General features: G+C 42.0%; 1 protein-coding gene and 1 long non-coding RNA gene across 15 annotated transcripts in view; one reads left to right on the top strand and one right to left on the bottom strand.

Moving 5' to 3' along the window:
* CHRDL1 (chordin like 1) overlaps positions 1-16,831 on the bottom strand; it is a 116,490-nt gene extending 99,659 nt beyond the window's left edge. For 3 of the 14 annotated variants that reach the window (XM_034649416.1, XM_034649415.1, XM_034649414.1), the window contains exons 1-2: positions 16,395-16,830; positions 12,530-12,681 (exon numbers count right to left, since the gene is read on the bottom strand). In XM_034649416.1, coding sequence (XP_034505307.1) covers positions 12,530-12,681; positions 16,395-16,546 — 304 coding nt within the window. In that variant the 5' untranslated portion in view covers positions 16,547-16,830. Of the gene's footprint in view, positions 1-12,529; positions 12,682-16,394 lie in introns of all 14 variants that reach the window. The other 11 variants (XM_034649412.1, XM_034649411.1, XM_034649417.1 and 8 more) reach the window with 8 other exon arrangements.
* Positions 16,212-22,301, top strand: LOC117797431. Its single transcript, XR_004622390.1, has 3 exons — positions 16,212-16,359; positions 19,540-19,576; positions 22,237-22,301. It is a non-coding gene; the product is annotated as an uncharacterized LOC117797431 (long non-coding RNA).
* The last annotated feature ends 1,190 nt before the right edge of the window (positions 22,302-23,491 follow it).

Here is a 23,491-nt window from a genome sequence, read left to right on the forward strand (position 1 = left end):
AAATTTCTAATTGATTTAAGAGGGGTTGTTCCTTCAGCTTTTTCTGTGTGACAATAGGAGTGACAACTTCTAAGCTCTCTACATGTCAGACCAGAAACCAGAGGCTCTTTCCAGTTTTTTCTATGCATTTTCTATGCCTCCTATAAGGTTTCATCACAAAATTAACAGCATGTAGTACATACATTTTGTAAACTACATTCTAAAATTAACATATCCTGAATATTTTTGTGCCATTAAATATTCCCTTATATGTCATGCTTAGTGTTGTGATTCTATGCCAGCGCAGTGGAAACATAATTTATTCCAATCCCCTATTTGGGGGATATTAGGTTTTTTCATTTCCTGTTTTTAAAACAAACTTTTTAAAATCAATACCTTAGTATATACAGTTTTATATATAGCACTGGTTATTTTCATTATATAAATTCTTATAAGTAGATTGGTTAGTCAAAGTTTTGAATGCATTCAAATTCTTGACCTGTACCGTCAAACAGCCTTCCAGAAAAGCTATACTAATTTACCTTCTCATTTGCAGTAGGTGGGAATGCCCAACACGGGATAATTTAATTGTGTAAATCTTTGTCAATTTGGACACTTGGGATGCTTCCATAATTTGGCTATTGTAAATAATTCTGCAATAAACATATGGGTGCATGTATCCTTTTGAATTAGTGTTTTTGTATTCTTTGGGTAAATACCCAGTAGTGTGATTACTGGACCATAGGGTAGTTCTATTTTTAACTTTTTGAGGAACCTCCATATTGTTTTCCACAGTGGCTGCACCAGTTTGCCTTCCCACCAACAACATGTGAGGGTTCCTTTTTCTCCACACCCTTGCCAACACTTGCTTCTTATGTTCTCGATTTCTGCCATTCTGACAGGTATGAGGTGATATTGTAGTTTTGGTTTGCATTTCCCTATTGACGAGTGATGCTGAGCATCGTTTCATGTGTCTGCTGGCCATCTGGATGTCTTCTCTGGAGAAATGTCTGTTCATGTCTTCTGCCCATTTTTTAATTAGATTATTTGTTTTTTGGGTGTTGAGTTGTATCAGTTCTTTATATATTTTGGATACTAACCCTTTATCAGATATGTCATTTGCAAATGTCTTCCCCCATTTAGCAGGTTGCCTTTTAGTTTTGTTGATTGTTTCCTTCACTGTGCAGAAGATTTTTATTTGGTGTAGGCCCAATAGTTTGTGGTATATATATATATACAATGGGATATTATTCAGCCATAACAAGGAATGAAATTTTGCCATTTGCAACAACATGGATGGAGTATACTGCTAAGCAAGTCAGTCAGAGAAAGACAAATGCCGCATGATTTCACTCATATGTGAAATTTAAGAAACAAAGCTAATGACCAAAGGAAAAAAGAGTCAAACCAAGAAACAGAATCTTACTATAGAGAAGAAACTGATGGTCACCAAAGGGGAGGTGTGTGGGGGGGGATGGGGGAAATGGGTGAAGGGGATTAAAGAGTATACTTATCTTGATGAGCACTGAGTAATGTACAGAATTGTTGAATCACTATATTACACACCTGAAACATATAATACTGTATGCTAACTATACTGGAATTATAGTTAAAACTTTAATAAAAATAGAAAATAAAACTGCCAATTTGGTAATGGAAAACAAAACCAGTATTTTTCCTTACCAGGAAGGTTGAATGTATATTCCGTTTTAGTAAGCATTTTTATTTCCCCTCTTGTGTTATTATTATTTTTGTTAACATTGTTATATTAATCTACATTTCTGAGCTCAGAGTAGGTACTCAAAATCATGTGTTAACTGAAAGAACTCAGAAAATCAAAATTACTTTTTAGGCAGAACTTGTGTGCTTTTCAGCCAAGTCTTAGAAATACAATTTTCTTGATGTAGACACAAATTAAGACTCTTGATCCACAATATTCTAGAATGGACTAGGAAATACTTTAAATATTTTAACAATCCCAGCATCTTTAACCAATGAGAAATGATCCTGAATTTCCCAAAACAAACATCTAAATGAGGCACCTTTTGCTACTTTCCACATGTGAGTGAGAGGTGAGTGGCTGTTTCTCTATAGTAAATTTATAATCTCACTCTCAAACACTTTGGTGATTTGCATTTCACATATATAACTTATCTAGACACTTCAGAAAGAATCTGGGTATACACTTAGAAGCAAATCCATGAAGGGGGCTATTCAAGTGGCATTATTAGGCTAGCATAAGTACTTCTACTCGCACAGGTCTGCAGCCACTAAGACATAAATGTAGCTAAGCTAGAAGCTAGTTTGTTGATTTAAATCCACATTGCAAAGTAAGATGGAACCTTTTGTTTTATGCATTTGATTCCAGATTACTGTATTTGCTTGAATTCGCTCCTCAGAGGTTGACATTAAATCTACCTACTTAAAATTTGAAATAGGATGAACTTTCACTACCAGCTATGCTGTCTGCATGGTCAGGTGATTTTCCCCTTACTAGATGAAAAAAAAAATGTTATAAATCCTAGATTAAGACCCTTGAAAGACTAAGGAACCACTAAAATAAGACAAGCTAACAAAGTGTGGGTTTCAAGTGTATTTACATATTTTTTAAAACTCACATCCAAATTATAAAAAGGTTTTGACTTGCAGGAAAGTCTGTTTCCAAAGAAACAGTATATATACTTACACCACAAGGAGGGTATCCTTTATATATTGCTATTAAGCAAGTTGCCACCTCATTTCTGAAATATCTTTAAGGTAGTTTATTTCACAGGCACTATTATTAAATGGATCTTTTTAATATATCCAAGCACCCCATATTCATGAATTCCATAGATCTACCAAAAATAATTCATTTCAGTCAATAGATTCCATTTCCCCCAAAGTCAGTCTCTAAAGGGTGTTGTTGGACAACATGTGAAAACTAAACGATCTGAATTTTCCTGCCCTAAATGTGGCTCAAAGCCTAAGAGGTAGCTGGTAAGCATAAAAAGCAGCCAGGGAACCAGGCCCTACACAACAGAGCCAGATGAGAATGGTCATAGCATTCTCAACAGTAACAAAAACAACAACTAGTATTTTTTGAACACTTTCCTATAAGCCAGGCTCACTTCTAAGAGTTTCACATACACGAATTCACTAAATGTCTACAACAACCCCATAAGGTAGGGTCCATTATTAGTCCCATTTTACAGATAAGGAATCTGAGGCAGAAGGAGATTTGGTAACAGACCCAAGTTGACATGACTGGTCAGGGTATGGAGCTGGGATTCACACCTAAGTAGTCTGGCTTCAGACCTAAGGGCTGTAACCACTAGAGGATTCTAGCTATTCCAGCAACAGTTGTAAGGTACAGGTCACTCACTTTGAGAAACTGGAAAATGAAAGGCTTCCACACATTCTTGACTAACAATTTCTCAAGTTACCATTTCACGAGACTTTTGAAACAGTTTCAATCACCTTTTAAAGAATCAGGCGTTGTCCACAATAAAGTCAAGTCATAACCAAATAGACTGTATAAAATGGTACAGCTGACAGGCTTTATTATGCATTTTTTCTATCTATCACTTGATAAAGGCAGAAAGTACAAAATAGTACCCACCCTTGTTTTGTTTTCTAGAGTCCACATATGAGTGAAATCACATGGTGTTTGTCTTTCTCTGTCTGACTTATTTCACTTAGCCTAACACTCACTAGCTGTATCCATGTTGTTGCAAATGGCAAGATCTCATTCATTTTATGGATGAGTAATATTCCACAGTGTGTGTGTGTGTGTGTGTGTGTGTGTGTATCCCACATCTTTATCCATTCATCTACACTTGGGGTGCTTCCATATCTTGGCTATTGTAAATAATATTGCAATAAACAGAGGGGTGCATATGTCTTTTTGAGTTAGTGTTACCATTTTCTTTGGGTAAATATCCAATAGTGGAATTACTGGATCACAGGGTAATTCTATTTTTAATTTTTTGAGGAACCTCCTTAATTTTTTCCACAGTGGTTGTTGAATCAATATGTTGTACACTAGAAACAAATAAAACATTGTATGCTAATTATCCTTCAATAATTTTTAAAATGGGGGCGCCTGGTGGCTCAGTCAGTTAAGCATCTGCCTTCAGCTCTGGTCATGATTGCAAGATCCTGGGATCAAATCCCACATCGAGCTCCTTGCTCAGCGGGGAGCCTGCAACTCCCTCTGCCTGCCTCTCTCTCTCTCTCACTCTCTGAAAAATAAATAAATAAAATCTTTAAAAAAACAATTTTTAAAATGTGTTTACAAGACAAAAAAAAAATAGCACCCATGCTGTCAAGGGGTTTGAAATCTAGTTGGGAAAACAGATTAGCCCAGCTGGAAGTTCTTTTTCATTCTCTCTAAACCTAACAATACTCACATGGCATTTCTTCCATATTATGGGACCAGTGTCTGGCAAACTATGCTTCTTGATGAAAATCTTACTCAAACACTAACTTCTGATAGAAACATGGTCCTAACTGCTAACATAATAGTGTTTCATCATCTCAGCAATATAGGATTTGGCCAATTATGCCCCAGACAGAAATCCACAAACTTTTGGAAGAGCAAACTCAGGAACTAGAGGCAGACACGGAGTGGAACAGTAATGCCATGGAGCTACTAAACAAAGCTTCTGCAATTACTGACTCTGAATTTTTTTTCAAACACATAACAGAATTAAACACTGTAATCCTTAAGACACGTTTTACCATGGGTATCTAGGATTGAGCAGTTGGCACAATTACCGCTGATTTCTCGATGAGTACGCTGAACGATGATAAAGTAAAGTCAATTTCAGCACATGCTTAGAAGTCTGAACTTTTACAGTTTTTGGCGTTAACCCAGGGGAGAATTTTATGAGTTGCACAGCATAATCGACCACACCTAAAGTCCCAGTATATCATCTTGGACAAGAAGCACATGTGAGCTGGTTTTATTAAAACAACGATGACTCGCCAACTTCTAGAAGATACAGGCAAGGAAAAGTAAGCTTATCACTTGCCAGTAGCTGACAGATACCAGCTGGAGAATGCATGACTTACCACTAACTAATGGTATCTACGAGTAGAACTTGGTCCCAAAGGAACTGCAACTAACATTTGAGATGGACCTTCAACCTGCATTGTCAGAGCTAATTTTCAAATGGTGTGGCTGGCTCTAATTAGGAGTGGCAATCCCTGCTACTTTAGGGGCCCCTGTTAACAGAAATAATGATGATTAAAAGTAAACAACAGGGATGCGTCACTATGCCATCAAATGTTTTGCCCAATTGTTACCGTCTAGCACCCAGGACTAGGTCAAAAGGTCAATAACTTCATCGAGAGTCTAAAAGCAAGAAAACATTCTTAGGAACTGTTTTTGATAAGAGCTATTACTGTAGACACATCATCATGCAAGTATTACAATAATATTTATTTTATTATAACACATACAGTCAGTGAAACGAGCAATGAATCTTTGCTGTTCATTACATGAGTGGACAAATCAAGTACACAAATTCCTTTTTAATTATTTTTTAAAAGGCTAGTACAGACTATAATAAGGCAGAAAAAAATAAAAATATAAATACTTCTGTCGTTTATCAAACTTGAAGCAGAGTGGAGGAAGGGCAAGACAAGGTATCGTAGTTACAGATGAAAAAGTATCCTATTTCTCTGGCAACTGGGTTCCTAGGATTGACGTCTCTATCAGATTTCCTCACGGCTTAAGACTCCATTCCAGGTTATGGAAGCCAGGAAGAAGCCAAATTCTCCATCCTGTATATCCACCTTGTTAGATCATTTGCCCCCAAATTAATTCAAATTCATATATATTGAGCAGCCTCTACCCATCATAGCCCTCCCACGATCTGCACCTTGTGGCTATTTCAATTTTCTACTAGCAGGTGGGCAAACTCAATCAGAAGAAAAGAGCCCATATTTCAAAAAGGTTTGACAGTGAACAAGGCCACACCATTGGCTTGGAGATTTTCCATGAAATCTCAATTTATTGCGTTCTTCTAGTCCCCCCACTAGCATGGATAACTGGGAGTTGGAGGTATTCTCCTCAGTCTTTACTATGAGGCCACGTGGAGATCCTTTCACAGAAAGGCTGCTTGGCTGGTGAAACCTGACCTGAATATTTTTCTGGCTAAAATCCTCTCCTACATGTCACCTGGCCCAGGACTTTGGGTAAAAATCAAAGCTCGTGTTTGAACAAACAAGTTGTTCTTCCTATCAGCACCTCGGCGGTGCAAGTCTCTGCTAAAGGAGGTTTGCTTTCCTTTTGGTCAAGAGTTTAAGATGTGCTCTTGAACTTTTTTCACAGCAGGATCATCTTTGCATGCCCTGCAACAGATATTGAAAAAAATCCACAAACAGCATGGGATCTATCACCCTTGCAGGTGCATTTTTGAGACTCAATTTTGATTTGACATAATAAACCAAGTTGGTTAAGAGGCAGGGCTTCATTTTTATAAAATAATGTATATGTATGATAATATGTATGTATAGCTGAGCATGGAAAAAAAGACTAGTGAGCATGAGCAGGGGGAGGGGCAGAGGGAGAAGCACGCTCACCCTAAGTGGTGTTCGATCCCGGGACCCTGGGATCATGACCTGAGCCGAAGGCAGACACTTCACTGACGGAGCTACCCAGGCGCCCCTGTTTTCTTTATACTTTTATGTGTCTTCTGAATGTTTAACAATGAGCATCATTTTATTTTTTTTTATTATTTTTTGGCTGGGACTTCGTTTTTTATTTTAGCATCTATTTTAAAATCAGAAAAAAAATCATGTTAATATAAAGCTTGCTTAGGGTGTCTGATAATTGACAAATCTAGTCTTCGTCTAGATCATCTGAAGTTAAAAGGATCTGGACCACACTGCCCTCGCACTTACAGAAAGACTTTTTTTGAGTTGTAATTTACTACTTGCCCTCTTCCTTTACAGAGTCAATAAAGAAAGGCCATTCTTCTTTCTTCTCTGAAACCGAGGTTACAGATGGTATCCTTGTACTACCCAAATGTGCCTTATTCAAACATCCCATGATTGGTACTGCCTGAGTGGGTGGGAGTAGGGAGTCTCTCTGTAGATGAAACTGTCATTTTCTCTTACCAGCCACCTCAAATTCCCTCTTTTTACCTTTTCGGAAGCGCAAGCCAATAGTGCACCAAACCAGGTGTTAAAAACATCTGCGCTTCCTGCCTTCTTCGGAGGTGCTCTATTTTATTTCATCTTTAAAAATGTTAGCTTGCAGCTATTCTTTCATATAAAAGCTGTATCTAATCTTTTTTAGAAGCAGGCAGGCTATAAATCTTAAAGGAATAACGCTCTTTGCAATGACCTTGGAACAGTGATACAAGTCCAGGTGTGCTCCAAGGACCCAAAGCCAGAGCCTCTTTTTCCCTTGTCCCATCTCCTCAGTGCCTACTCTGGCGTCCTTTACTTTGTCTCCCAGAAAGCAAGAATTCTCAGCTTATAAGTAGAGAATCCTTCGTTCAGAGAGCATGAATGACTCAACCAATACCACACAGCAAGCAACAGAACTGACCAGAAACCAAGTCTCCTGACTTAAAGCACAGTCCTCTTTCCATTAGACTCTGAGGACATTCCAATCTTACTGAGAAGTCAGGGAAATCTAAGAAGCACGGACATAGAGGCACATATTTTTAACCTTCCTCACAAATTTCCTTTGGCTTAACTTCTTCAGGTTCCTGAATAATGTTCATGCTAGTCCCTTTTAACTCCCCAGAAGTATACTGCCTCTCTTAGGAATTCTGGTTACAAAGTTCTTTATTCATTCACTTGGATCACCCCTTATGTGGTAAGTGGCTGCCATGAGCAAAGGAATGGGCTTCTATTCAAGAGTATGAACTGGCTTCCCCCAGAGAATTGCTAGAAGCCAACTGGGGTCGTGAACAGAACACTGAATTAGAAAACCTGGGTTTGGGTCTAAGGTGACTCCAGAGCCTCCACACCCAACCCCACTGGCGCCCCCAACATAAAAATAATGAAGACTGTACTTTGGGGGCCGCCTGGGTGGCTCAGTGGGTTAAGTGCTTCTGCTCAGGTCATGATCTCAGGGTCCTGGGACTGAGTCCCGCATCAGGCTCCCTGCTCAGTGGGGAGTCTGCTTCTCCCTCTGCCTCTGCCCCTCTCCCCACTCATGCTCTCTCTCTCTCTCTCAAATAAATAAAATCTTTTTTTTTAAAAGAATGTACTTTGAAAGCATTAAGGTATCCAAAGTTAAGGTGTTCTCCCTTTCGTCTACTTTCACCTACAAAAGCCTCTAAGAGGAGAAGAGATCCACTCTTTTGCTTGCTTCTTTCTACCATCCAAAAATCACCTCAAATGTCCAAGCGAGAAGCTGGAAGAGGAAAACTCGATCCTCTCTGGTTGGTTTTCACAACAGAGAAGCTCTGGGTAGGCTCCATACAGGTTCTTTTCAGCCAGATAGGAACACTGGAAGCTCTTCCCCCTGGAAGATCCAGCTAACTCACCTTACACAGCAGGAACGGACTCCGTGAAATACACGGACAATCCCTCTCCCCAGAACCTTTGCTCGACCTGGCCCAGGCTGGCCCTTTGGAAATATATAACTGAATATTCCCCACAACTCCCTTCTTGCCCCTCACTTTGATCAATCGTTCATTACCCGCGTTAGAATCGCCAAAAGAGGCAAACCCTTCAGTTCGCCTGTCCCATATTTGCATGAATTATCATGAGCTGAATGTCACGCTCCTTTGAACTTCAAAAGAGCTTCCTGGCCTCTCTGACTACAACTTTAGCAACAGAGCATAATGGAGTTACAGAAAGACTCACCATCCCCCCCCCATGCACCTCAAACCTTGCAGATTCTGGACAATAACAGACTGTTCTATAAGCCACACATGGCTCTGTCATCCATTGCACCTCGCCATCAGGATTCCCTGGGGTTCCAGAACCTGTCTTGTCTCCTGGGAGAGCAACATAACTAATAGCAAATTAGCTCCTAGCAGTGGCAGCATCCAGCCCTCCCTTTCCTTGTGAAGACAGCTTACTGCAAGTACGGCCTTTTCTCTGGACCTCTTCGGATTCTACACCAATTGAGTGAGCATCTTTGACCAAACGGCATGCCCCCTCCTTCCACCCTGACGCCCAAGGCAGGAGAGCAAACAGGCTGCAGAGTCCGCACTGACGCAGGAGCTTATACTGAAACCGACCCATGAAGGCTCAAAACCCTTGGCTTCCTTGCGTAAAATGGCATCAGGCAGCAAGGAGAGACGGGAGGCTTTATCACCTTTACACTTACACGTTTCCCGGGGTTTTCCCAGATTTTTATCCCTGTTTTAAATTCATACTTGTCAATTGTGGAAATTCCGGAATAAACAGAAGCACAGAGAGGAGCAAAAAGAAGTCATGAGCCTACCAACCACAGATTAAAAAAAAAAATTATCTCCCCACTGCATACCATACATGACTATAAATTTCAGAAATTTCAGATGGAATAGAGAACTATGGGTAAAACCCCACATTATGGAAGCAGTAGAAGAAAATATAACAGAGTGAGTGGTAAGGACCTGCCCAGGAATAAGAGGAAATTCAGAAGCCATAAAGGAAATAAATAACAGATCTGACGACACCAACATTTAAAACCTCCCTAGGGGCAAATGCAGCTTAAAATTTCAATCAAATGGCAGAGGGGGAAATAATATTTTAAATACAGAAGGTCACTAACAAGGTCCAAAATAATGAAACGTTAATAAGTAAGTTTTTGCCAAGCACCAAGACAAGCAGCCTTACTGCAAAATAGGCCAGTCACTGAAGAAACACAATCGGATTAAACACGAACCGCAGAGATACCCCAGTAATAGGAAAAAATCACAGCAAAACCAAACTATGATTTCCCCTATTAAATGGGCCCCAAGATACAAAGGTTAATTATACTCTTAGTGAAGGAGTTAGAGAAGGACACTCATACATAGACAGTGGAAGTATAAATGGACACAACTCATTTTGAAGGACAACCAAGAGGAAAACTGAACATCCACTCTGACCAAATGATTCCTCTCAAATACTTGCCTAAGTGTCCGAAGGTGTTCAATGCCTTAGTTGTAAGAGCAAAAGCAGGAAGCAGCCTTGATATATACATTAACGACTGGTGAATTAAACCATGGCACGCTTATACCACCGGAAACTACACAGGCATGAGAAAGAATACGGTACCATCACATGGCAAGGCTCTGACATGGAAGGATGTCCCAGACACAGATCTGAATAAAAGTTACAGAAAAAATACATATCATACCCCATCTTCGTAAAAGAAAAAAACCCTACAAACATGTATGTGTGTTTTTAGGACACCGAGAGAAGAGCTCGGAAGAACACATAGCAAACTATTAGTAATGGCTGCCCCTGGGAATGGGGTTGGTAGCTGAGGGACACATAATTCTTCACAAAGCCCAGATACTTTCAGATTGTTTTGTATGATGACTATTATTAATTTTAAAATTTAAGAAGTTTTAAAAGGAGGTAAGAATTTCGAGGGGCTCTCAAATTTGTGATATGCAATGTTTTCAATGGTAGCATGATAGTACGTTACATGCAACGTTTACCTGACCATTCCCCAACGGACTGACATTTCCACTGCTTCTGACTTCTCATTGTTAGAGCTGCAGTATATATCTCTGTGCATGCACTGTGTGTGTGTGTGATTGTGTGTGTGTATCTGAGTGTTTCAAGGCAACACACAGAGGGCATATGCTAAGAGATTTCCCCTTTAGTGGAGATAACGTAGCACATGTTCCTGAGACGGTTAGCTTGGGTGTGGCCACACAGAAGGATTCAGGGAACGACCATGCCCTTAGCCTCATCATCTGACGGTAAACCTGAAACACTAGAAGAGAACTGGGGCCCTAGGCCATCTACTATGTGATCCTTTTGACACCAACCGAATATCAAAAGGGCTTGGGACAAATTCATAGGCAGTAGGACCCATTAGAAAGTGATAGTTTGGGGCCTGTAAATATTTTTTAAGTCCTATTTTTCTTTGGTTTGTCAATTAAGCTCGAGGTTGCAGGGACAGTATTCCTCAAGTCTTCATACGTATGGAAGACTTCCCAGAAGAGATGGTCTTCCAGGAGTTGCAAGCTTCCCCTATCAAGCCATCAGTAAGAGGGTCGTAAGGGAAGTTTCTCCCTAAGAGAGCAAGGATCTTAGGCCCAGCTGGGTTATAAGCAGAGCTGAGGAGGGATGGACAGCTTTTCTATCACAGCCGCTTAAAGGAGAGCTTTCTGACAGGAGAAGGAGGTCATATAAGAGGGAAACAGGAGAGAGAGAGACTGAAGCAGAGTTTAATGATAACTGGGCCCTGCTAAGCTTCCTCTCGTGTCCCCATCACGCTAGATGTCATCACAGGTCACTCATGCTCAGAAGCCTAATCCAAAGCACCCCTTCTCCCGGGAAGAAAATGGAGAGGACTCAGAAAAAGCATAGTGGGACAGAAACACACGCCATGGAGGAATGGATTTGGCACCGTCCTCCCTGTCAGCAAGCCTCATGCCGCCTACAGTCAACTTCCGCTGATAAAGGAGATAAATGTTTCAGTGATGGGCTTCAGATGCTGCTGCAGCTCCTACCAAGAAGATTTTCACGGTTCCTTCTCATGAATAAGTTCAGTGGAGCAGAGAATGCCCCTCTTGGCCCAGCTCCATGTTGTGTTTCTTTTGATGCAGCCAAAGAGGGGAACCAGAGCGGTGGCTTTCCCTTCCAATTTAGAGCAAGTGTCCGCCCCAGAGAGGGCTGCAAGTGGCCCCAAGAAGGTGAGGCTCATACTTTCAGCAGAAAGCTCCTGACAAGAGCAGCGATGTCAACGGTTATGCGTAAATCTCCCAAACGTGGCGGCCAGGAGGGTTAATTATACCCCCTTCCTGCCACTCGGCTTTCTCCAATGTGTTAGCCCATCACACGGATCGCTGACTTTCTAGAAATATTCCCTGGCTTTGCGGGGACGTTCTTTCAAGAAACGGCATCCACTTTGCTCACGGTCCCTGGAATCTCAATTTCCTCAAAGGATTTTTCATCTGAATCCAGTTCATGTGAAGGTTTTTTTTTTTTTTCCTTCCTCGTTTTGCGGCAAAAGGGAAGAGGGAGAGCCTGCCTTATTTTTTCTTTTTTTTTTTCTTTTCTGTGTTATTCTTTTTCATAAACTGAAAACCTTTGTTGAAGAGTCTGAAATTTGGGAAAAAATCCAGCTCATCTGTCAGATATTTCTAGAGTTACGTAAAATGGAATGAGATTTGTACAGTTTAGAACAGGAAAAGGAAAATAGGCTAATGTGTCATGTGTTCTAGGAGATGAAAACTATATGATAATCAGAAAAACAGCCCCAAATTTAGTTGGCCCGATTCAAAGCTCTCATTCTTTTATCAACTCATGCATAAACCGGTAACATTCACTTTCTTCTCTTAGAATAATGGTATGGCCACATTTGGGCTAAATCACAATCCCTACAGATTATAACCACATTTTCAAAGAAATTACAAGAAAGCATCTTGTTTTTTAAACTCAAGACACTTACGTTTTACTTGCTCCGTTTTGCTTCCTTCTAGGAAAAGAAAGAACAGCAACAAGGAGAAGATGTATTTCACACCTCCCATTTTCCACTTCTTTCTCATCCTGGCCACTGCAAAAGGCCACTCAAAACTTTCAGGGCCCGGGGTATTCAAGCTGCTGGGAAGAAAGCAGAAAAAAAGACTTCGATCGTCTGAAACAGATGGAGATCAACGATGCTTACGCTTTTCACTTGTCAGGGGGAAAAAAGTGCTGGAGAATTTATGTAAGCGTAAGTACTGTTTTCCTGTGTAAGAAAGAGCACTTGCCTCTCCTGTCTTGCAAAGACTGTGGGGGGAATTTCAAGCAGATGCGCATGCGTTCCTATCAAATGCTAAGGCTAAAATCCTTACAGGCAAGTCATAGGAAAACAAAAATAAATTTTGAAATCATCCTTTCTAACAGAATTAGAGTCGATTTCTCAAGAGATTTTCTTTGGGAGAAAAGGGAAATGGGTTTGCAAAACGGCTTCTCTGGCAACCAAGAGAAAAATAATAGGCATGAGACCCAAACAATTTCTGAAATGCAAATTAACCATCTTAGCTTCAAGACTACTGCTATCATTAATCCTTCAGGGACGAGGTGTAAATTGGTCAATGTTTCTCCTACGTCTTCTAGATCTATAAAGATCTGCCGTTTGGTTACTTACATTGGAAAAGATGGATGTAATTAACAAATGGATTCAATTAAACACCTTAACGGTTCAGACATATTGCTCTCATGTGAAGTCCACTGCGAAATGGAGATTTCTAGTGGGCTATTTTTCAGGGACATTAGGCCAATTTAAATAGTCAATGTGTTCACACTTCCCCACCAGGCAGAAGAGCACCAAAGCAACTACAATTCTTAAAAGTATAAGACTTGCATTTCTAGTCTAAGGGGTGGAAATCTTTAACCTTTTGAGCCTTAGAGGACAGAAAGTTTGCTATAGTCCAGGTCCAGTCACGGGTCATTTCCATAGATTTTAGAGTCTGCAAAACCCTTCCAACGGAAGATTTGAAAATATTTAAATGTTCAAAAAGCACCACACTTTAATCCCGGGTTAACCCCAGATGGGAACTGAGCACCTTGATCTTTTCGGAGGGGCCAACCTAAATATTGAGTATGAAGAGCTGGCAAAAAAGCAAGACGATCATTCTGGAGAACTGAACTGTCTTTGGGCCAGGATGCGGATGCCACAGCTCCTACTTCAGATGCTACGAACGTGTCCGGATCATTTGAAAGCCGTTGTTTGAAATTATGGCTATGTAACCGAAGAAGAACATACAGACTAATTGTGCCACAATTTGCAGCACCTGTCTGCCTTCTCTACCTCCTTCCTGCTCCTTATTTTCAAAAAAATTTATTTATTTATTTATTTATTTATTTGACAGAGAGAGAGCATAAGCAGAAGGTTGGAACAAGGAGAGAGGGAGAAGCAGGGGCTCGATCCCAGGACCCCGGGATCGGGATCATGACCCGAGCCAAAGGCAGACACTTAACCCACTGAGCCACCCAGGTGCCCCTTCCTACCCCTTAAACAAGGGCCAAATTCTCAGAGGACATGTCCCTAGCCTCCCAAAGACCCCGGCTCTGACGTCTTGGTTCCCTCTGTGAACTTGTGGTACAGCTTCAATCACTCAGCACGTCTCTGTCCTCTGAGAGCTACCAGGTCCCCTTGAAGCAAATCGTTTCCACGAACAGTTTAACATAGCTTCCCACCCCGATGTTCTTTCTGAGACTACTTTAATAAGCTTATCCCCCAAGCCTTCGAATGAGAAAGATTTTCTAACTGCTGAAATCCAATTTATCACAATCACATACGGATCTCAGGGGGTATTTTTGAAACCACAGTTTTCGGGTCTCCCCATGCAAGAACCAACAGGGTTGTTTTTCTTGTACAATGGTTGGGCGATTCGGTGAACAGTAGCATTGCTTCATAACTCAAGCTGGCAAGAAAACGGCTCTCCTAATTTTTTTGCTTTTCTTGGGTCCCTACTAATGTTATGAGCAAATAGAAAAGTTGGTGACGAGAGAGCAATTAATCTCTTTTGGCGTTCCTGTCATCTGGGTGGCCTCCCAGGCTGTGATGGAGAACATCAGAAAATGAATCGCTTTATAAATATTCACTTTTGATTTACAGGATCTGAAGTCCTGTCTTTGTATTCTGTGAAGAAATAGAAAATGAGAAGAATTCCCTCCCCAGGATTCCTCCCCGTTCAATGTCGCCTGATCCCTTTAACTTTTTCTTTTGGGGGAGGGAGGGGGTTTCAAGACATTTGTTGGGAGTGCAGCAATAACCCTAAGCAAGCATTGCTCAGCAAACATGCCGACTCTTATACTTGCAAAGAGCCAAACTGTCCTTAATTTTTCAAATTATACTTTGACCCAGTTAACTGGAGTTATTTCTGCATTAACTCTCTGCTTCACTCAGGCTGTTGTGCCATTGAACTTGCACTGACTCTCTTACAGGTTACTGAGAAACTTAGCCACAGACCTGTTTTGGGGGATCCAGCCCCCCCCCACAAGAAAGCAAGTAAGAACACAAAATCCTGCAACTACCACTGGGGAGGGGGGTGGGGGGCTTTACAAGAGTACAAGAAACATGTCAGAACCTAAAGAAGTGTATCCATTAAGGTGCCTCCGTGAAACAAGCATTCACAGAGTTCATCTGCAGCAAGCAAAGGGACCCAAGGCTCCTTGCCCGGCTGGAACCGCAAGGCCATCTGGGCCATCAAGTGTCAGAAGTCCAGACCTTCTCAGAAGAGGTCTCCTGGGTAGAACAGAACCAAAGAGACATTCCCAAAGGCAGGCTAAGGGATGAGAACATCAGCCAGTTCTTCACTGCCCACGGTGTCTCTTTAATCCTCCCGAGAGGCTTGACTGACCTTGCAAACTCACATTCACCCTCTTCTGTGGGACAGCCCCCGGGGTAGTGATTCTCTTTGGGACAAACCTCAAGAAGACATTGGGCTCTCAGGCCCGCGTCCATCCACTGAGATCATCTCCCCACTCTACCACCCAACAAGAAAAGCTCCGTTCACTGGTGGTGGGTGACCCCCCCAAAAATGGCAGTTCTAGCCCAGGGTGTCTCTCGTCAGGGTCAATGCCTTCACTGCTGCTCATGATTGAAAACAATGCCTTGCATTCGGCTTGCAAAACACCTTGCTATCCATCATTTCATGTTATTCCCCACAACAGCTCCACCTTCAAAATGGGCACCCTGGAGCCCAGAGAACTCAACTGCCCATTCTCAGGGAGTTAGTGGCAGGGCGGGCCGCAGGGAGGGTCTGGAAGGCAGGCTTTCCAGGCCCCAAGCTCTGGCAGCACTGCGCTGCTTCCTGAGCCTAGCGTCTCAAGCTCTGACCCCAGTGGTCTGGGCCGGAAAATGAGACAGATGTCCAGAGGATAGAGGAGCCTCTCGCCCGCCCGTCCGCCCTGTTTCATTAACTTTAGCACGTATTAATCACCCGCTGGTCAGGGCACCTCAGCAAGCGAGAAAAAAGGCTCGGGCGCAGGCAGTAACGAAGAGAACTGCAGAAGCCTTTAGGTGGCTAGCCAAGTGACCTCCCCCAGGCGCCAGAGCCTGGAGATAAGCAGGCCCGGCGGGGAGTGGCAAGTGGTGAGTTCGAATCCAGAGTCCCTAACCTGCCCGGGTCAGGCGCCTGGGAGCCCACCTCCACCCCGGGCCGCTAGCCGCTGGACCGGAGAGCTAGTTGGGGTGGCAGGTCGGGGGAGTTCAGGGCGCCCCAGGGGACCGTCCAGGGGCGGCTCGGGCCAACAGAAGACACCCCACCTGTGCAAAGGCTGGAAAGGAAGGTAGGGGGAGCGGGCATCGGGCACTGCTCACTGACCTGGCCACTGGCCTGCTCCGTCTTCCACGCGTGCACGCGCTCCGAGCTCCCCGGGGCGCTCCTCTGAGGTCTGGGGCTCGCAGGTTGTGGCGAGAGCTAGAGTGCGCGCGAGGGGGGAGGGGGCACTCAAAAGTGGGTGGGAGGAAAAACATCACCGCCCTCACACCACGAGGGAGCAGCGGCTCGCTCGGCTCCTGGGGGCAGAGCCAAGGCGCGGACGCGGCGGCCCGGGGCCACCTGCCCGCCCGCCGCCCGCTCCCCACTTGGCGCGAGAGGCCGGCCGCCCGGCGGAGCGGGAAATCCACGGGCACGCAGCCGCCACAAGCCCGCACCCCGCTCTCCGTCCCGGCACAGCGGCTTTACTCCTGCTCCGCGGCCCCGAAAGTTAAGAAATCGGGAGAAAGTGTGAGGCTCAGCCGGCGACTTTCCCATCACGCAGCGCCCCCACTGCACCCCCCTCCTCTGGCTAAGCCAGCGTTGGGGTCTTAAAGGGACCGCACCTCTCCTCCGGCCCCTCCTCCCGCTCCGCGCTGGAATGCACCTAGGAGCTCCCCACCACTCGCGCGGACCCTGGAGACCCCAGCTACCCTCCTACCTCCCTGTCTGGAAGCAGGCAACCCCTCTCCTTCGGCACAGGGCCCCTCTGGGTGCACCTGGTTCGGTCCTGAGCCGGTGCGCGGGACGCAGGAGGAACTGGCCTCGCAAATTACGCCCCAGAAAGCTACTTATCATTTCGGGGCATTTCCCAAATCCACACCAGGGCTAGAAAAGTGGCAAAGTGTTGGTGTCCTTAAAGGCAGGGTGGAGATGGGTGTCTGTGTGGAGAAAGAGGGGACGATTTAGAAATCTGCTTTCTCCCACAAAGAGGGCCCCCGTGCCCCATGCAAAGGGCCCTTATTAACTGTTAGGGTCTTGAATAAAACTTGGAGTGACCCACCACTGTTCTAGCAGTCCCTAGGATTCTGAGTTGGGCCAAGAAGCCAGCCTCGAAATCACAATAGCACTGCGGATGCCTTGGTGAGCCTGAGACAGACTAGTGCAAAGTTGTGTTTATTTGATGAGCAGTAGTTACGAAGAATTCTCAGAATCCTCTAAGGGCCCCAAAGTGCTGCCTTGAAAGACAGTACCCATTTATATTTTAAGCCCCTAAATTTGGAGGAGAGCTACAGGGCTTTTTTTTTTTCTTACATGGAACTGGATCATATTGATATTTCTAACATCTATATATCTTCATGGCTTACAGAGTACTTTCTTATACATCACCATTACTTTTTAACCCCTTACGACCAACTGTGTACTGTCTGTGGCCTCAAGTGTCAGAGTTGGTACGGATCTTCTGGACCATGGAACTCAACATCTTCATGTCATAGAAGAGGAAATGGATGGGGTGGAGGGAGGTGATGTATCCAAGGTCATGCTGCTAGTAAATGACAGATTTGAGATTCCGGGTCAGGTTTCCTAACTTTCAACCCGCTACTCTCTGATTGTTACCTCCAGCCTAGAGATGAGGAAATGGCTGCTTAGGGAAATTGTAGCTTGCCCCAAAATCATGTATCATGAACACAGAACAAAGGAAAAGTAAAACAAGAATAACTGTCCCTGGAAATTACCTCCTTTTTCTTTCTTCAGAAGTGTTAATATCATCCAACTAGCCCTTGCATTGCTGGAGATGTTTATTTCACTGTTAACAAAGGAAAAGGGGCCCTTTCTAAAGTGTTGCCTTCAGGGTGCAAAATATCTAGCTCCATCCCGCTGTTTGGGTAGCCATACATTGCCACATGCATTCAATTTGTGCTGTAGTATATTAGTTTGAACTTGCTGATTTGTTGCCTTATAACTGTTCTCATGCCATTTAATGTGCTGATGTTTTGTCTCACAAGACTGTGAGTTCTTCAAGGCAAGGACCCGGTTGGTTGTTCAATTTCCTTTGTGTCTGCATTCCCCAACCCCCATCATCACTGCCAACATGCCTAGAGAGTATGTATTCAGGAAAATGGGTTTCAGGAACAACAATCTGGGACAAACATGGATCCTAGCATTGAAAATCAGTAAACTCACTGAAATTTACAACTCATCTATTTGGCTACAACCCCTCACTCCCGGTGCTTGATGAAATATTCTGATTACCACATAATAAACCATCCCAAAACCTAGTGGCTTAAAAGCTTAAAATTTTTTTTTAAAAAAAGCTTAAAACAATTTATTGTGATCAAATGGTTCTTTTCAACTGAGCAGTTTTTGCTCAGGATCTTTTATACACTTGGCAACTATATGAGGGAGCTGCTGGAACTTTCTGAAAGATTCTTCATTCGTGTAAATGCTGGTGGTCCTTGTATTAGTTGGTCTTGATTTCTGAATTGGGAACTCCAATTTGGGTGAGTCCAAACCTCCACTTCCTACTAGGCCTTATATTTAAACTAAACCAAGGATTATTTCCATGCCTTATTTTTTCCTATTAAATGGGGATTAGAGCACAGACCATGCCATACTCCCTACTTAAAACTTTTTTACTTGGAGATAATGGTAGATTTACAATTGTAACAAAATAATTCGGAGGAATCCCAAATAGCCTTTACCCCTCAATGGTAACGTCACTCATAGCTGTAGTACAATATTGATACAATCCATCCACCTTCTTCCAATTTTATCGGTTTTACCCGCACCCATTTGCCTGCATGTATAGTTCTACGAAATTCTATCACGTGTTGGTTCATGTGGCCACCGCCACAGTCAGAATACTGAACGATGCCAGCACCACAAAGATTCCCAGTGTTCTTCTTTTATAGTCCCTCTAGCTTTTCTCCCTGTCTTCCTACTCCCTGGCAACCCCTAACTGTTTTCCATCTCTGTAATCTTGTCATTTAGGAGTATTACACAGAATCATGCAGTATGTAACCTTCTGAGACTGGCTTCTTTTAAACTCATCATAATTCCCTGGAGACCCGTCCAAGTTGTGGCATATGTTAATAATTCCTTCCCTTTTTATGGCTGATTAATATTCCATGGTATGGACATATCACAGCCTGCTCAACCATTCATCGACTGCGAGGCATCTGGGTTGATTCCAGATTGGGGCAGTTACAAACCAAGCTGCTGTGAACATATGTCTCCAGATTTTACATGAACATAACTTTTCATTTCCCAGGGATAAAGGCCCAACAGTGCCGTTCCTGGGTTGTATGGTGAGTGCATTTTTAGTTTTGTAAGGACTGCCAAATGCTTTTCAGAGTAGCCATACTATTGATACTTCCACCAGCAATGCATGAGAAATCCAGTTTCTCTGCATTCTTATCAACATCTACTGTTGCCATCATTTTTTAATTGTATCCATTTGGATAGGTGTATAGAAATATCTCATTGTGATTGTATTTTACATTATCTCATTGTGATTGTATTTTACATTGTCCTAATATCTAATGGCATCGCCCGTCTTTTCGTGTATTTATTTGACATCTATGTATCCTCTTCAGGGAACTGTCTCTTCATTGGATTTTCCACATTTTTTTCATTGGAATGTTCTCTCACAGTTGAATTTTGAGAGTTCATTATATATTCTAGACACTAGTCCTTTGTTGTGGACGTGATTTGAAAATATTTTCTCCCAGTCTGCAGTTTCTCTTCTCATCCTCTTCCCGTGGGCTTTCATAGAACAGAAGGATTTAATTTTGATGAGGCTCAATTTATTAATTTTTCTTTTTATGAGTCGTGTTTTGAAGTTAAGTCTAAGATCTCCTTGTCCAGCCCTAGATCTCAAACATTTTCTCCTATATTTTTCTTCTAAAAGTGTTACAGTTTTAAGTTTTACATTTTTTAAAAAAGTTTATTCCTTTCATCTCTACACTCAATGTGGGCTTGAACCCACAACCCCCAGATCAAGAGGCACATGCTCTTCAGCCTGAGCCAGCCAGGTGCCCCTTTAGTCTTATATTTAAATCTATGATCCATTTTGTGTTAATTTTTACACAGGTGTGAGACTTAGATCAAGCTTCACTTTTTTTGCCTATGGATAGCAATTGCTCCAGCATGATTTGTTGAAAAAATATCTTCCTGCCATTGAATTGCTTTTACACCTTGGTCAAACATCAGTTTGGCATACTGGTGTGGCTCTATTTCTGGTTTCTCTATTCTGTTCCAATGATCTATGTGTCTGTGCTCCACCAACAACACATGGTCTTAATTACTGTAGTCACACAGAGGCTTTAATACCAAGTAGAGTGGTTCCTCCCACTTTACTCTTCTTTTTGAAGATTTTGTTAGCTATTCTGTGTCCTGTACCTTCCTGTATAATTTTAGAATAAGCTTATCTATGTCTATAAAAAACATGCTCATATATGGATCAAAATTGCATTATACTCATAGATGAATTAGGGGAGAATTGGCGACTTTCATGTGTTCCATCTTTCCAATCCATGAACACAGTATGTCTCTCTATTTCTTAAGTCTTCTTTGATTTCATTCATCATGCTTTGTAGTTTCCGGCATATAGATCCTACAGGTGTTTTGTTCAGTTCATACCTACATATTTTATTTTCTTTGGAGCAATTATAAATGTAATTGTGGTTTTTAAAAATTTATTGATTGAAGTATACTTGACACACAATGTCACATTATTTTCAGGTGTACAATATAATGTTATTGTGTTTTTTGATTTTGGTTTCTAGTGTTTGTTGCTAGTGTATGTTCATGCAATTGACTGCCATGTGTCACAATACCATGTATTGCAGAACTCATACTCATTTTAATTTTTTCCAGCTTTATTGAGATATAATTGACATATAACACTGTACAAGCTTAAGGTGGGCAACATGAGAATTGGTTATTTTTATATATTGTGAAATGATTATCATAATAAGGTTAGTTAACATATCCATCAGCTCACATAATTACAATTTTTGTATGTGGTAAGAACATTTAAGAGCTCTCTAAGCAATTTTCAAGTATATCATACATTATTAACTAGAGTCACCATGCTGTACAATACACCCCCAGAACTTGTTCATCTTATAACTGGAAGTTTGTACCCTTTAACCAACATCTCCCCATTTCCCACACCCTTCAGTCCCTGGCAACCACCATTCTACTCTGTTTCTGAGTTTGGCTTTTTTTTTTTTTTTTACATTCCACATAGAAGTGAGATCATACAGTATTTGTCTTTCTCTTTCTGACTTATTTCACTTAACAGAATGCCCTCAAGGTCCATCCGTGTTGTCACAAATGGCAGAAATGAATGTGAAAGTAGAGGTATTCAGAATGATGAAAACTGAACACTGTTCTGATAGTACAAATGTTAGCCTTTTAAATGTTTCTTGTCCCATTTAAACTTGGAAAGCTCAGGTTATTTGATCACCTTTCCAAACAATGGTGGGACCCATAAGATGAGGAATATATTATGGTATAGGTTTGCTTTTTTATACAGAAAATCAGGCTGACCTAGAGTTTGTATTAATCAGGTATTTGATTCAATATTTAAAAGTTGACAAATCACTTTACAGGCCTTTTAGGGCCCTTAAGCTATATTTTAACATGATCTCTTTATTACGTGCATGTGTTCTTGTTTGTTACTAAATTTTTTCTCTTTATTGTATTTTCTTTCTGCTAGTCATTTCTAAAAAGTGCTAGAATACAGAATTGGTTGTCATTGGTGTGGTTTATCTGATATTGCCAGCTCTCCTCCTTTCAGGTTCATGGTCGAGCTTTACCCCCCTTGCCTGTTGAGGGTTGAGCGTGGCCATCTGATTTGCTTTGGCCATTGAAATCTTAGCAGAAGTGATGTGTCACTTCCGGGTGTGGAAACTTCAAGAGCCACTGCATGATGTACCCCATTCCCTTCCCACCACCACAGGAATCCTGAATTCATGTATTCAAATGAAGCCTGGGTTTCTGAATGACTAAATGAATGCAGCCTGCAACAGACTCATTTTGGATATCTGAAGTGAGTAATAAATGGAATTTTGTATTGGGCCTCTGGGTGGCTGAGTTGGTTAAGCGTCTGCCTTTGGCTCAGGTTGTGATCCCAGAGTCCTGGGATCGAGTTCTGCATCAGGCTCCCTGCTCCATGGGGAGCCCGCTTCTCCCTCTGCTTCTGCCTCTGCCTCTCATGAATAAATAAATAAAAATCTTTTTAAAAAATGGAATTTTGTGAATTAAGCTTCTGGAATTTGAAGGTTGTTTATTTTTGCAGCATAACCTGGCCACTCCTGATTGATACCACCAGTAAAAAAAATTCTGCTTCCTAGAACTTTATGAAAACCACAGAAGTGAACAGAGAGAGTAGCTTATGGAATCTCAGAAACCGAGTTAATAGAAGCAGTTATGTTTTGTTGTTGTTCAGTGTACTTTATAATTAAGCTGTCATTTTCCATTTATGCTTGTATCCCACAAAGAGAACCTAAGGTATTTTTTTATTTGTGCTTTGTATTCTATCTGACACTGTTTTTTATAGAAATGATCTTCCTTTTGAGTGATTTTAAGATATTTGTGGAAGTATTTTAAATGAAACACTTCCAAGGATCTCCTTTCCAGATTTACCAAAAGGCCTTCAAAAAGGCAAGATTTGACTTATAGAAAATTTAATGGAACATATTTTTTTTTAATGATTTTTTATTTTTTTATTTTTTTTAATATTTATTTATTTATTTATTTATGTGAGAGACAGCCAGCGAGAAAGGGAACACAGCAGGGGAGTGGGAGAGGAAGAAGCAGGCTCCCAATGGAGGAGCCCGATGCGGGACTCAATCCTGGAAAGCCGGGATCACGCCCTGAGCTGAAGGCAGACGCTTAACGACTGCCCCACCCAGGCGCCCCTTTAATGATTTTTTATTATGTTATGTTAGTCACCATACAGTACATCCCCGGTTTCCGATGTAAAGTTCGATGATTCATTAGTTGAGTATAACACCCAGTGCACCATGCAATACGTGCCCTCCTTACTACCCATCACCAGTCTATCCCATTCCCCCACCCCCCTCCCCTCTGAAGCCCTCAGTTTGTTTCTCAGAGTACATAGTCTCTCATGCTTCATTCCCCCTTCTGATTACCCCCCCTTTCTTTATCCCTTTCTTCCCTTACCGATCTTCCTAGTTCTTATGTTCCATAGA

This window comes from Ailuropoda melanoleuca, chromosome X (assembly GCF_002007445.2).
Source record: "Ailuropoda melanoleuca isolate Jingjing chromosome X, ASM200744v2, whole genome shotgun sequence".
NCBI lineage: Eukaryota > Metazoa > Chordata > Mammalia > Carnivora > Ursidae > Ailuropoda > Ailuropoda melanoleuca.